The 13,593-nt window shown below is 44.3% G+C and overlaps 1 protein-coding gene across 3 annotated transcripts; it reads left to right on the plus strand.

Moving 5' to 3' along the window:
• The first annotated feature begins 330 nt into the window (after positions 1-330).
• On the plus strand, positions 331-13,213 carry ABRACL (ABRA C-terminal like). Of its 3 annotated transcripts, none has more exons than XM_045843595.1 (3): positions 331-379; positions 5,897-5,963; positions 12,636-13,213. In XM_045843595.1, exons 2-3 carry the CDS (start codon positions 5,903-5,905, stop codon positions 12,818-12,820), a joined length of 246 nt encoding a protein of 81 aa, XP_045699551.1. In that variant the 5' UTR covers positions 331-379; positions 5,897-5,902; the 3' UTR covers positions 12,821-13,213. The 3 variants fall into 3 exon arrangements, with proteins under 3 accessions (XP_045699551.1, XP_045699552.1, XP_045699550.1); XM_045843596.1 differs by lacking the exon at positions 331-379 and adding an exon at positions 466-598; XM_045843594.1 differs by lacking the exon at positions 331-379 and adding an exon at positions 973-1,130.
• Positions 13,214-13,593: the final 380 nt, after the last annotated feature.

Here is a 13,593-nt window from a genome sequence, read left to right on the forward strand (position 1 = left end):
CTGCATCCTCGAGTTTCTGCTCACTCAGACGTTTTGCTTTCTGCAGGCCCATTTTCACTACTCCGCCCGAAGCCCTTTCTCCGCTTCAGCCTTTCTATCGGATGAATCATTCTCCCCTTCCAATTTTCAAGGGAGACTGACTGGCTTACCCGATTACCTTTTACTGTTCAGTGAGAACTGTTTGTTCCAGGTCACCTCCGAGGATGACGGCCAGTTTATGGACTGTGTGCTCTTGGGTCACATGATCACTCTTAATCCAATCAGTTATTGGAAGGGGTTGCTTTCTGGATAGTTGTTTGTACAACCTCTGCCCTGGGACGGTTTGGGTCAGTTCTCTCAACAGAGCCTCGGTTTCCTTTACAAAGGAAAGGAACTCCAGGTACAATACGAGCATATAACACACACGCGCGCGCTCACACGCACACACACGCACTTACTGATGAAAACAACTGTGGCTGAAATGTATGAGTAAGTTGACTGCATTATGCAATTAAATATAGGAAGTAATAAATGAATGGAAGAAACCTCTATTGACCCAGAATCAAGAACTGGCTTTGTCCAAGTAATTTCTTTGCAGTAGAACAAATAGGTTTTCAAGGTGAGTTTTGTTTTGCAAATCAGACCATTCTGCTGTCCTGGAGTTTTCCGGAGGTTCCTGCTCCTGGCGTACGGAACCAAAGTCAGGTTCCTCCTAGGAGACCTCAGCGTTCAGCACTTTGGGGGCGCTTCATTTCTTCTGTTATGGGAGAGATCTTGGCAGGAAACCACGCCAAGGACCAGATGCCTGGGGCTGGGGACCACTGGCTCTGAGTACCGCGGAAGAAAGGCGGCGGTAATCCAAAATCTGCGAGAGTTTCCCACCTGTCTGGAATCTGTCCCCTTAACAGGAGTCTCCCGAGTTTCTTCCTTTCAGGCTTGTCTCTGGGAATGTGGGCGGCCCTGTTCCGAGCGCAGGAACTCTTACTACCCCCTCCCCCCCCCTCCTCCCGCACACCACCAGCCTTTCTCTTTGCTTCAGTCACTTCCTTCCTCAGCCTCTTCCTCCCCTGGGCGGTGAATAAGATAACGTTTATTAGCTCCGGGCTAACGCTGCAGCACTTTTTCAGCGGAAAAGAAAAGGAGGCGGAGAGGTAAGTCAGTCCCCTGGGACGCTGTGGCCAGGTGTAAGGGATGGACCCGGTATCCGGTGGAGGCCAGGCCACGCCAAGCAGCTGGAGAATAGTGGGCAGCGGGTGGAGAGCCGGCATCCGGGAGGGGAGCGCGGCTGTTAGAACTGGAATCCGGCTGCGGCGGTGCAGGGGGCTGGTGGGCGCGCCCACCGCCCTACCGCTCCCGCAGACTTCCGCACTCCGCTCACGTGACGCTTTGCCGGCTCGGTGCGGACGGGGAAGCCCGCGCCTATGTGCCGATTTTTACCGCGGTGCCACGCGTCGCCTTTGCACTTGGCGGGGTCGGGAGGCAGTTCTGCAGAGCAGGGAGTGGAAGGGTTGGGGTTGCGGGGAGAGCCATCCCCGCATAGCCTCAGGACAGTGGGTTCTGCGGCGCGGGCGGTGGGTGCGGCTCTGTGCTCTCCCCATTGTACAAAGGGTCGGGGGGTAGTGAGGAGACACCAGGGGTTTGTGGAACTCGGAGTGGGGTCCGTTTTCCTTGTCCAGTTTGGGCGCTCAGTCTCACGGAGCACTGGGGCGCAGGGAGCATGGGGAGCGCGGGCCGGTGGCGCTGGAGTCGCGGAGACAAAGGCTTCCGGGACGTGGCCCTTCCCGGGAGGCCGCCCCAGAGCTCACAGGGATGTCCCGGAGCAGCGGGTCGAGCCCCGCATTCCTCAACTCCAGGGCGGGTAGTGATCGTGCGGAGGACAGGGTCTTGGGACCCCTTCCGGGCCAGCTCCCAAACCTGGAGCAGGGATGACCAAATATGGAGTGTGTGCGCGCAGGCGAGCCGGCAGGAAGGAACCCAGTCATCCTTTGACCAGCTTCAGCAGCTGGTCTCGAACTGCTTAGGAGGGCGGGGGAAAAAAGTGACCGGCCCTGGTAGGTAGAGTTGGCTCCTGATTCCCAGACACCCCGTTCAGGAGGCTTTAGACCTTGAATATTAGGAAATCTCCATGTACTGCCCCCAAACTTGTAAAAAAAAATTATAAGAGGGTCCTTGAATAAATGTATATTAATGGTGGAGCTTTTCATCAAATGCCCAGTCCTCTGACATTCTGCTTTCTTTGTAAGTCACAGGCACAATGCCTAATTACAATCTGTCACAATTAGAAGGCCCGCCTAGCATCTGCCACCGCCTTCCCAGTTCCCCTCGCTCGCCCAGCCCATCGACTGGCTCTTTCTTCCCCTTGACTTGCCCTCTTACAGCCTCCCTTGTTTGTTTTTGTTTTTGTTTTTTTTGTTGTTTGTTTTTGTTGTTGTTGTAGCTTACTTCAGTCCTAGGCCTGTGTCCTGCTAAAATGCTATGGGTCTTCCAAGGGTTGAGTAACACTATCCCCTCCCCCCCTTTGTCTCTGCTAAATAATGAAATTAAAAAATCGTGCCAAATTATGTATGGTAGCATGTTCTAACTTAGGAAGTACTCAATTTGTAGTATTTCATACAAATACAACTCTATTATATTTACTGCACCTTGAATAGTAATTAGCAAAGAAAAGAACAAGAGGGAGGGGGAGATGGAAGAGGAGGATGTGGTAGAAACAGCATTTAATTGCGGGGAGCCCCTCTGAGCCAGTTTCATCATTTATAAAATGGGGATAAATAATAAATACTTTGCAAGGCTCTTAGGATTATGAATTAACATAGATAAGGGGCCCCGTGTGTAATTAATTATAAAGAAATGCTGGTTGCCTTCCCTGCCCTTCTCAAAATTGGATGAGCGTACATCTGTTTGATATGATGCCGGTATTCACAAATACATAATAGTAGGATTTCCATTTTGAGTCTCATTATTAAAGGAGAACCATGTCTGAAATGTGTGGCTGGTGGTGGGTGGTAGGCATGGAGAATAGTGTTAGAGAAATTTTCAGAGTGGGAGGAAATCATAGAATCTGAGAACTAGGACTAGAATGACATTTCATTCTCCCTTGTGATCATTGTGGGCTGATTTCCTCACCAACACCCCCAGATCCATACCACTTGTGCATGAATGCTTCCAGGAACAGGGTGCCAACTTTGTACATTGTTAGGCAGTTTTGATTGTTAGAACAATGTTTTCTTATATGGCTACCAAATCTGCCGTTTTATTACATCTTTCTGTCCTGTCCAAGAGCAACACAAAACGAGACTATTCATGTAAGTACATAAAAGGAGCTTTAATTAAAAAAAATAGTGGTAGGTCTTTCCTAGGCTAACTTTTTGGGTTAAGAGTCCTTAATCAAGTGCAAGTGACAGAAATTCATTCAAACAACACAAGCTAAATCCGGGCAGTTGATTGGTTTGTGTAACGGGAAAGTCCAGGGTCATGTAGAGGCTCAGTCATTGTTATGTGGTTGGACTTCTGTTTCTACCAGGAACTTTATTCCTGGTAGATTTTCCCCATGTAGTAGCTGTGTACATCAAGGGCTCTAAACTTATACCATAGAGCCCAGTGGGACAGTGTAATTTTACTAATAGTTGTGGCAAAGTCCATGGGCTGAGCCTCTCTGTTCATGATGAGGTCACCTACCTGTGCCCCAAATCAGTTATTCTGGCTTTGAACCACTCCTGGAGTTTAGGGTGAGGCCCTATCCAAGATACATGGATTTAGAAGTAGGAAATAATTGATCCAAACAAAATTAGACTAATGGTGCCAGAATGGGGAATGGGTGCTGGGTAGGTACAAGTGACAGCTGTCCCCCACTCTGACATTTACAGGTGTTTTTTCTACCATAATTCTCATGGTAAGTCTTTTAGTTGTATCCTCTGTGTGTATTTTAGCTTATGAGTATCTTTCTCAAACTATATCATGAATTGACTATAATGTTATAGATAAAATTCACCAACATAAAGTTCCTAATATTTGGATGCTATAATTTTTATGTAGTTGCATTAACCTCAGATGTTGCATTTCATTGCAATACAAGCTTCTTAAATTATAATATCCACACATATAATGTAGCAGATGGCAGTTGTGCTTTTAATTATTGGCTGATGGAAAATCTGGGGTCCCAATCAGTATAGTTTAAACATGGATGCCATTCGTGTTTTTAAAAGCTACCAGGAATGGGTTACAATTTGTCTGGATAAAGTTTTTTCCATTTTGTCACCACAAAGTAAACCATTCACACAACCCCCTTTTTTGGTCCCTTGTTTGATTTGGAGAACTTCTGAGTAGAAGACCGATTGATGCAAACTTTCTGACCCCCACATTGTCCCCTTCACTGTGAATTACTCCCGTCTTATGGAAACTCCTCTTCTTTGATCCAAGTCGGTCAGAGTTCTCTGACCTCCACCTCTAACTACTTTTCCCTGTTCTTGCTGGTATTTCTCTCCTCTCACTTACATAGCTGTTTGCCAGGTCCCTTTACCCTCCCTTCACTTTCTCTGAGCGCTCTTCCTCCCAGAGCTGCTCTCTATCCCCCTCTTAAATCAGAAGCTTTATCAGGACAGCTCCCCCAGGCGTAGTTCCACCCTCTCTCCTGCCTTTGCTCCTTCTCTCAGTCCATGAAACCAAAAGTTATTGAGTCTGTCCTCTTGGTGCCAAACAATCCAGCAGAGAGCATTACAGTCAGCTCCCTGCCTAGAGAAGCTGAGTGCCTGGTGGTGAAAGCCGAGAAACTGGTAATTCCAATCAAATGAAGTGAAGAGGGCAGGCGACGCTTTGGGCACACCCTGCGGGGAGCTCTCCTACTCCAGGCTTCATGGAAGGCTTTGAAGGAAGTATTCACTAAGCTGGGACTGCATGTGTGGGAGTTGGCCCCAAGAAAGAGGAATAAGTCATAGGCTGGGCTGAAGAAACAGTATGGAGGAAGGTTGGAGGCGAGAGGCTGAGGGACATTTGAGGAATAAAAAAGAAGCCCCAGGTAGATGCAGCCTAGAGTTCAAGAAGGTGGAGTGGAAGAGGCGGGAATGGTGGGCAGAAGCCAGCCCATGGAGGGCCTGGTGAGCTGAGATAACTTTAACAACTCCCATTACCTGAAGAAAAATGGTATGCACCACAAGCTGTCCACTATAGTTAGGTTGTACTGAGCACTGACCAGGGAAGGACATATCCCTGAGTGTGACCCAGAAGTCATCATGGCACTGACCTGACATTATTAAAATTGCCTTGTGTCAATCTGCCTTCCTCGCTGGATGGCAGGCTCCCAGAGTGGGGGAGTGTGTACCTCTATGCTGGTACCTCCAACTGCTAACGTAAGGACTGCCTTTTCTCCTTTGCTTCTCTGCTTTTGTACATGCTCTAGCCCATGCATAAAACACCCTTTCCCAACTGTCTGCCTGGCCTGCTCCTCCCCAGTGGGCTCCACGGAGCCTCCTGAGGCTTCCTCCGTTGTGCTCCCATAATGCCTTGGACCCGTCACTCAGAGTGCAGTCATACCGCTTTGCGTTCCCTCCCTGGCTCTGCTTCTGGAAGGTGAGTAGCCCTGCAGACAGGTCCTGTGCCACCTTTTTACTTTTGATGGCCTGCGGAGAACCATAAAGACGATGGGGCTTAGAGTTAAAAGTGGGTGCAAGGAAAATGGCTGCATTGTTTTCAACAGAGTGTGTAGAATAAGAGTGGGGTCAGCCCAGAGGGAAAGTGGTACCAATGGAGGGAAAACGGAGGTACTCTGGCGCCATGTACGTCACACAAGTATTTTTAGGAAGAGAAGCACAATAAATCAATAGTGACAAATGCTACATAAAAGAAAGGGCCCTTGGATTTGGCAAGATGTGCTTAATGGGATGAAGAAATGGCAGTAATATGGATTTTTTTTCTCTTTCAGACAGCAATGAATGTGGATCATGAGGTTAACCTCTTAGTGGAGGAAATTCATCGTTTGGGTTCAAAAAGTAAGTATTGTAACACTGACATTTCCATTGCATTTACCTCAGAGCAAGTAGGACCAGCTTTTTTTGGTAAAAACCTAGGAAGGGGTCACTGGTGTCAGGACAGTTATGACAGCTCTGCCCTCAGTTCCAGGTGACAAGGGCCCTCAGTCAGGAAGTAATATCTGGACACACAAAGCTATTGGGGTATTGTGATTCTGATGCAAGGAATAGTTGAGATATTCCATTATCTTTTGAATGGAATGGAAATTGCTGTGCCTCGGGCTTGGCTGGCATAGCCCAGTGGATTGAGCGCAGGCTGCAAACGAAAGTGTCGCAGGTTCGATTCCCAGTCAGGGTACATGCCTGGGTTGCAGTCCATGACCCCCAGCAACCGCACATTGATGTTTCTCTCTCTCTTTCTCCCTCCATTCCCTCTCTAAAAATAAATAAATAAAATCTTTAAAAAAAAAGAAAAAAAGAAATTGCTGTGCCTCTTTAATCTGGCTGCTTTGAAATCCGCTAATTGAATCATGTTCAAATTTGTATTTGTCACACTATTAAAATTTATTTTCTGCTGTATCCTGCCAGCATTTTATAAACTTCCAAATGACTTGGGACTAAGATTAAAATGACACTAAATTGTCTTTATTTTCCCCAAATTCTTGAGTATTTATGGACATATAATTAAGCCATCCTTTAGTTTTTTTTTTTTAAGTCAGGTTTCTCTTGCAGCATATAAGCAGCTACTGTGAAATTAGTGACGTGTGTAATTGCTAGTATTAGTGTCCTTTTCCTAAGGTGAAATGAAAGTGACTATTGTGCTTGTAGCTGTGGGCATTTGTACATCTCAGGTAAGACATGAAAGATTTGGGGAGTATTTTGAAAACGTAAGAGCAATAGACATATTTAGCAACAACTAGGATAATGGAACTGAAAGTTATAAAATTACATCTTATAAGTGAAATATAACTTTAAATTACCTCATAAGAGTTGTTTTGTCATTATAGCTTGATTCTTCTTACTTATAGCTCTGTCTGCTTATGAATAACAAGACATACATTGAAAATTCCATTAAGCCATTAGTATGAAATGTCCCGTGTATTAGTTTTCTATTGCTGCCATAACATTACCACAAACGTAGTGATGTAAAACAACACATGTAATATGTTAGCAGTAATGTAGCTTAGGAGTTTTAGTTCATTGGTGCTGCTCTCACAAAATACCACAGGCCAGCTTATAAAGAGCAGAAATTTATTGCTCATAGTTGTGGAGGCTTAGAAGTCTAAGATCAGGGTGACAGCATGGTTGGGTTAAGTCTTCTTCCAGGTGCCAGATTTCTTGTATCTTCACACAGTGGACAGGGCTAGGGGTCTCTTTGCAGCCTCTTTCATGAATCCTTGTGACTCATGACTTTGAATCATTACATTCTCATGACTTTAGCATCTCCCAAAGGTCCCACCTGCTAATATCATTCCATTAGCAATTAGGAATTGAACATAAGAGTTCTGGGGTTGAGGGGGAACACAAACACTCAGACCATCGCAGAGTCTGATAAGGGTCTTCCTGGGCTAAAATCAGGGTGTTGGTGGGGTGCATTCCTTTCTGGAGGGTCTGGAGAATCTGTTTTCTAGCCTTTCCCTAGCTTCTAGAAGCAGACTGCATTCTTCGCTCCTGGCCTCTTTTCTCTACTTTCTAAGCTGCCGACATCGCATCACTCTGACTTGGTCTCCTGCCTCCCTCCTCCACGTCATAAGGACACTTGTGGTGACATTGGGCTCAGCCTCAGAGTCAAGGATAATCTCCCCATTTCAGGGTCCTTAATTTAGTCTCATCTACAAATGTCCCATTGCTGTGTAGAGTAACGTGTTCACGGGTTCTGGGCTTAGGACACAGATACCTTTGGGGGCCATTATACTTTCTGTCACCTCCCCTTCGTGGTCTTCGCAGGCACTTTATTTCTTCTCCAAACCTGAGTTGTCATCACTGATATATACCAAGAGAAAAATAAACTAGGCTTATAAAAGTTGGTGTGGACTCAACAACCAAGTTTAATCACTGGGTCAGGTACTACTTGTTGGGAATCTCTACATGCCAAGCACTGTGTGAGTACCAATGACATAGAGTGTGTTCCTGTCCCTCAAGGATCTTACTACAATACTTAGCTGAGAAAAATAGATTAAAAGCTTAGGAGGCAGTTATCAGAAAAAAATGGCATGCTAAACTGTGAGGTGCTGACATCCGATTCAGGACAGTCCCAGAGATCTAGGTGAGTGGAAACGGTAGTTTTGAGGCACTTGGTGAATCCTTAACTAGCAAGTCGGACTTTGAAGTGCAGGACAGGCCAGTTTAGGAGATACGTGTGAGGAGACAGTGGAGGATGTCATTTGTTTAGTTTACTCTCTCAGACCAGTGAGCAACCTTTCCTAACCCCACTTTTCTCCCACCCGCTGGGTGGAAGTTTTGGTGAGTCTTGTTTTCAATAGCACTGCCTCTACCTGTGGTCCTCATTTCTGCATTCCCAGGTTCTCATGAGCTCTGGGAGGTCATGTTACTCCTGGGAGTAGCACAGTTGTGTACTACAGGGATTAAAGATGCATTTCTAAAGATTTGTAGCATTCTTTTTTCTCTTAGCTCTTTCTCCATCTCCGCTTAGTGTTTATTGGTCAAAGTCTTGTACTTAAAAGTTTAACCTCTATATCCTGTTTGACAAGGGTGAACTGAACCTCCGCTCCAAAATTAGCAGCTTTACAAACTAGAAGACAACAAAGTAATTATCATAAATTAGGCCTTCTTGACTTACCTATTTCTGATCATGGATGGCTTATGAATTGGAAAGTATCTATGGAGATATGTTATCTACTGACACGTTATGGTAAATTATTTAAGTTGTGTCTGGAATACTTTTGGTGAATCTAAATTATGATATAGATTAATCCTATGTAGATTAATCTAAATATGATATATCAGTGAAGGTGGGAATTGGTGACCTTAGTTTTATCTGTTTCTTTTAAAAGAAAACTTTTTTCTCATTTCCCATCCAGTAGGAAAAAATTAAGTGGATAAATATTATTTAGAGATTTAAGTTCTTTCATTCAAGAAATATTTCTTGAGTGCTGCTTTTACGCTTAAGTGCTGGAAATGTGAAAGCAAACAAGATTCCAACTCTGCCCTTGTGGGTCCCTCTGGGTGGCAGGTGGAGAGACAGCACACTGAGAGTCGGTGCCAGGAAGTGGCCGAAAGCACGTGCTCTGGAGCCGGACTCCAGGAACACGTCCCAGCTCCTGAACAGGCGTGCCGTGGGGCCTTGGGAACATTGCTCAGCTTTTCTGTGCCTTGGTCTCCTTAGTTGTAGATGAATAATACTCTGTTTTGCTCAAAGATACTTTATTTTTTCGCACTTGGAAATTTCTAAAATAAGGATGTATCTTCTCCTACATGGTGTGTGGTAGTTAAATTGGTGGTTCAGTTGGAACATAAAATAATGGTCCCTCTTGAAATTAATTATGTCTTTGATGAAATGAGGATTAAGTGAGGTTTAATGACTGTAAAATGCATTGAATAGTTCCAGCAACACATTAATATCAATAAATGTTAACTATTATTACTATAATTAATGGTGAGTTCTTTGACAACTGTATATTTAATTTTATGAGACGAGCTATTAACACAGCTGAGGGCTTCTCAGAGAAGGTGACATTTGAGTCCATTTTTTTAAAGATTTTATTTATTTATTTTTAGAGAGAGGGGGAGAAGAGGGGGAAAGAGAGGTAGAAAAACATCAGTGTGTGGTTGCCTCTCTCATGGTCCCTACTGGGGACCCAGCCCACAATCCAGGCATGTGCCCTGCCTGGGAATTGAACCAGTGACTCTTTGGTTTGCAGGCTGGCACCCAATCCACTGAGCCACACCAGCCAGGGCAAGAGTCCATTCTTAAAGAAAAAGAATTTAGCTTGGGAAAGGGGTCTGGGTGCTGGGCAGATGGCTCAGTGTAGGTACAATTACCAAGGCAGAGTTTTTCATGTCACCTGGGATAGCAGCAGGTTGTTCGTTTTAGCTGCATCAGAAGGTGCATGGAGCAATGTGGCAGGAGACCAGGCAAGAGATGAGTACAAAGGCCAGCGGATGAGGAATCTTATCTGTGAGGCCACAACTTCACTTTATTTTAAGGGTAATAAGGAGCCATTGAAAAATTAAAGCAGAAGGTTGTCAATCAAGTTGCATCTTGTAGATTTTTCCACGTTTGAAAATTCTGTACCAATATAAAGGATGTATTGGGGGTCAAAATGGAGAAAGGGAGGCTGGTAAGGAGTCTCTAAGTTACCCACATGAGAATCAGTCCAGGCCTGAACGAGGGAATTAATTGTCCACCGAGAGGAGAAGCTAGAGCGACAGAAGACACAAAGAAAGTGGTATTGCTTGTGAGGCTGAGGGGCGAACGGGCAGAACTCCAAGATTACACCCAGGTTACTGCCTTTGGCGCCTTTACAGTATTTAATCTGAATTTACCATGCGCCAGGCACTCTATAAAAGACTTTACCGACATTCATCTTGTAATCCTTGTAACAGCCCTGTGAGGGCTACATTCACCCTCATTTTATGGATGAGATGACTGCAGCTCAGGGATCTCGAAGGGCCTGCCCAAGGTCACCCAGCAGCTGCACTTATTTCTGGAATTGGTGAAACGGAGTTTCACTGCTAGAAGTTGAAAAAAATCAAAGAGGTTACATCTTTGCTTTCCAGGCCAAGCACAGTCAGATTCTCTGTTTTTATTTACAAACTTACTCTTTTTTTCTTCTCATCTTAGCTTACTTGACACGAATCACTCTAGTTACGCAGTGACTCTGGCTTGGGACACTCCTGCATTTCTCTTACTCGTAATTGAGCCAGTGATCGCTGACCGACTGCAGAGTGCATGCTGGCCATTGTGTTGTGTGTTTTGGAACTGTGGCCGCCAACAACCCTGTGCAGAGGTTTAAGATTCCAATTTTACAGATGAGGAAACTGAGGCTTAGTGAGCTTAAGCAAGTTGCCCAAGGCCAAACAACTACTGGGTGGCAGAGATTTCATCTGAGGACTGTTCTGTGAAACTCCCCTTTAAAGTCCAGAACAGCGACTGCCTCCTTCGGCAAGCCTGTCTTCACCATTCTCGCCCAAAGCCATCTTGGCTGTTCCAAACTAACCTGTCTTTGCTGCTCCCTGGGGTCCAATCACACACTGCGTTGCACTGTCGCTTGGTTAGGCATATACTATTTGCTGCCTTGCAGGATTTGAAGTCATTTCTTTGGAAGCTAGAAAGTGATTCAATGGTTCCTTCTGTCTGCCTCCAGTGCCCAGCACAGCGCTGCATTCACAAGGGGAGGCTACTCAGGGCTTCAGGTTGGAAGTTCTAGCAGGGGAGCACAGGAACCCAAGAACCTTGGCCAGAGAATGGTTCCCTCTCACCGAGAAGGCCATCTTCTTGACAGTGGCGCAGCTTTCGGAGGGAAGAAGGTGAAGCAGTGCTGTAGGAAGGAGGTCAGGGGATCAGCCAGGCAGGTCGAAGGAATCAACCAACCATGGGGAGGTGTCTCCGATTACCCTTATCTCTGAGTTTTCAGTGGATAGATTTTAACCAAAGATCCTCCTTTTGCTTACCTTAATTTTTAAAAGAAACCTCTATTGTCTAAGAGCAGTTCTGGAGTTTCAATCAAGTTGAGAATAAAGGACAGAGGTTTCCCAGTTACGTCCTACTCCGCCACATGCATAGTCCCCCATCGTCAACGCCCCGACCGCACACTTTTACTGTCGGCAAACCTGCCTTGACACACCAGCCACAGTCCGTGGTTTACATGAGGGGTTCAGTCTTGGTGTGGTACATTCTGAGGGTTTGGACAAACTTACAATACATGCATCCATCATTACAGTTATCATACAGGGTATTCGTACTGCGCTAAAAATCCTCTGTGCTCTGCCTGTACATCGCTCCCCCACCCTAACTTGTGAAAACCACTGATCATTTTACTTTGTTTTAGCTTTATTTCATACTTTTTGCCTTTTCTAGAATGTTCCGTAGTTGGAATCCTTCAGCATGTAGCCTTTTCAGATTGCCTTCTTTCACTTAGTAATATGTTTCTAAGGCACCTCCATGTCTTTTCATGGCTTGAGAACTCATTTCTTTTTAGTGTTCACCCTGATTTTTAACATCTGTGTTAAAAACTGGCCTCTGATCTAGGTAATCTAGGTATCTTAGTAAATACAGATTTCTTCATTTTTCAGGTCATTGATCCCTCCCTGGGGGTTCCGAGCACATTCAGAATACACCTAGAGAAGCATTGCTCCTGACCTGGGGTTTCTCTTGTATTTGTTATTTTTACTGATTCAACAACTAACATAACAATTAAATTGAAATCTAGGCAGAGAGAAATTGGTCCACAGTAATAAGTAGCACTGTAACACATTCTTTTGTAAACGTTTCTTAGGTTTCTTCCTGTCTGCCAAGATAATACTAAGGCTGGGACGCATGCAGTGTGTTATATTTATTTAATCACTTTTTGGGTCTGGCAACAGGTTACCTTGAATTTATGACTATTAAATGTTGAATTGTAATTTTAGTTAACTTCCAGGTAGATGTTTATTAAAGATTATGTAACTCTTTCGTACATGGGAGCGAGAAACAGAGTTTGCATTGGCTAACGTTGTATTTTCTCAAATTAGATGCTGATGGGAAGTTAAGTGTGAAGTTTGGGGTCCTCTTCCGAGATGACAGATGTGCCAACCTCTTTGAAGCATTGGTAGGAACTCTCAAAGCTGCAAAACGAAGAAAGATTGTTACATACGCTGGAGAGCTGCTTTTGCAAGGTGTTCATGATGATGTTGATATTATATTGCTGCAAGATTAATGTAGTTTGCCTATCATCGTTTACTGTTATTTTCTGGTAAACTGGAATATTTTCAAGCCGAAGGGCAAACATGAGCATACTTAATGTATTTTTATAGACCTTGTAAACAAAAAGAGATGTTTTAGAAGTCCATCCTTTTTATATTTTGGAAGAAAATTTATGTATTACACTGTCAAACAAAATCTATTATTTTTCTCAGGAATCTGGTTGGAAAATGTAGACATTGAGGCTTTTTTTTTTTTTTGGTGGGCGTGTGAGAGTGTTTCATAAATCATTCTTAGACAATTTCTACAGATAATTGACATTCTGTGAAAGCAAGAAGCAAACTGAAAACCAGTTCCCCCAAAGAATATTATAATGTTTATGTAATAAAAACATGTAGCTATCTTAAAAGTGCCTTATTGTCTTATTTTGCCATTGAAGATTTATGTGCCTCTCAGAATCGAGTTTTTGCATCAAGAATAGGTAACTGCAGTAATTCTTAATTTGCATAAAAACTCTCTTAAAGCTACAGAATCGTTTAAAAATTAAAAAGTAAGGATGGTTAGTGTTATGGTGGGGCCCCATTAAAAAAATACTGCTTTTGATGCCTATCGCGTGCTTACATGGAGTTGGGGGCATGCCAAAACGCATAACCCAAAAACTTCACTTTCCAGTTGGGTTAGTTAGACCCACCTGACAGGATTGTCTGTAATTGCATGTTGCAGCCTGTAGTACAGGATGGAAAATGATCTGGAATCTCAAGGAGGGTAGAATCAGTGAAAGCCATAATG

The sequence above is a fragment of the Phyllostomus hastatus genome, unplaced genomic scaffold (genome assembly GCF_019186645.2).
Source record: "Phyllostomus hastatus isolate PE091 unplaced genomic scaffold, TTU_PhHast_1.1 phas_contig_40, whole genome shotgun sequence".
In the NCBI taxonomy this organism is placed as follows: Eukaryota; Metazoa; Chordata; class Mammalia; order Chiroptera; family Phyllostomidae; genus Phyllostomus; species Phyllostomus hastatus.